Here is a 1,171-nt window from a genome sequence, read left to right as displayed (position 1 = left end):
TACACACACGCGCGAGCGCCCAACACACACACACACACTCAAATCAAACACATATTTAGCTTGATAACTTGATCTATGTTCATTTATGTTGTAAAGTAATTTACTCTTCCAGGTACATTTAATATATTTTAGTGTAGTTGGAAGACGAAGAAGAAGAAGGAAATGATGATGAAAAGAAGAGGAAGAAGAAGAAGAATGGATGCTGACCGCATCACTAATGCTGTCTAGTGGCACGGGTTGAGGGAGAAGCGTCTGAAGCTTGGAGACGAGTTCTCTGATCTGCTGTTCAGTGATGCGAGAAGAGCTTCCTGAATGCCTTGAAGATCTTGATCGCCGGCTCGACATGTTTGATGGATAGCTAGTTATAAACTGCCGAGTTTCTTCTACTCCTGTTCTTAATTAATAAGATATTAACAAGCTAGCTAGCTTAGAACTACGTTGTGTAAATAATAGAGAGATATATCGAAAAGCAATGGAGATCAGAACAGAGGAGCTCACAAGAGGTCGTCGTTGAAGAAGAACAAGTGAGGAGGACAAGTGCGCGTTTTTAAATAGAGACCAACCTACGCACTCCCCTACAAAATCAATATAATTTTATATATATTTATCAAAATGTTTGAAATAAAGTTTTCATTTAATTGAATATATTCAAATTACTTAAACGAGAGAAAGAGAAGAGTGACACGCCCATACCTTAGTGTCTGCAAGTTGGATAACAGGCAGAGCTCATGTTCACCTGCGAATTAAATATATATCCCTATATATAGGCCTTCTTCATAAAACCCAAGTAAAATACTATATATTGCAGTGTATTATTAAGCTTTTATATGGAAGGAGATATATACATCCATATATATTATGGAATGGATTAGTTAATTTAGCTCTCAATCTACATATTAGATTCCATCTAAAGCACAGAATGCGAATCCTTCTAGAGGAGAAACTAATTAATTAATCTGAATACAGTGACTTAGAAGTTAGAAAGCACATACATTATAGAATTATTGAGAAAATCAATCTCATTTAATGCGATAAAATTCTTTAATACTTCCCTCTCGCACTCACGCTCGCTCTGGATCTCTCGAACGTGCTTAGTTTACATTAATTTTTAAGCTTTGTAAACAACAAACAGGATTCTCATTAATCACTTTGATTAATTTATTTAATTTAT

The 1,171-nt window shown here is 35.2% G+C and overlaps 1 protein-coding gene across 1 annotated transcript in view; it reads right to left on the bottom strand.

Annotated features, from left to right (window-relative positions):
• The window catches only part of LOC110024966 (transcription factor ILI6-like), a 1,040-nt gene extending 476 nt beyond the window's left edge, over positions 1-564 (bottom strand). The window contains exons 1-2 of the mRNA XM_020725175.1: positions 499-564; positions 208-389 (exon numbers count right to left, since the gene is read on the bottom strand). Coding sequence (XP_020580834.1) covers positions 208-345 — 138 coding nt within the window. The 5' untranslated portion in view covers positions 346-389; positions 499-564. The remainder of the gene's footprint in view (positions 1-207; positions 390-498) is intronic.
• Between the last annotated feature and the right edge of the window lie 607 nt (positions 565-1,171).

Source organism: Phalaenopsis equestris, unplaced genomic scaffold (assembly GCF_001263595.1).
Source record: "Phalaenopsis equestris unplaced genomic scaffold, ASM126359v1 Scaffold000287, whole genome shotgun sequence".
Classification (NCBI taxonomy): domain Eukaryota; kingdom Viridiplantae; phylum Streptophyta; class Magnoliopsida; order Asparagales; family Orchidaceae; genus Phalaenopsis; species Phalaenopsis equestris.
Note: the sequence above shows the minus strand (reverse complement) of the source record. Positions and strands in the feature narration are given on the sequence as shown.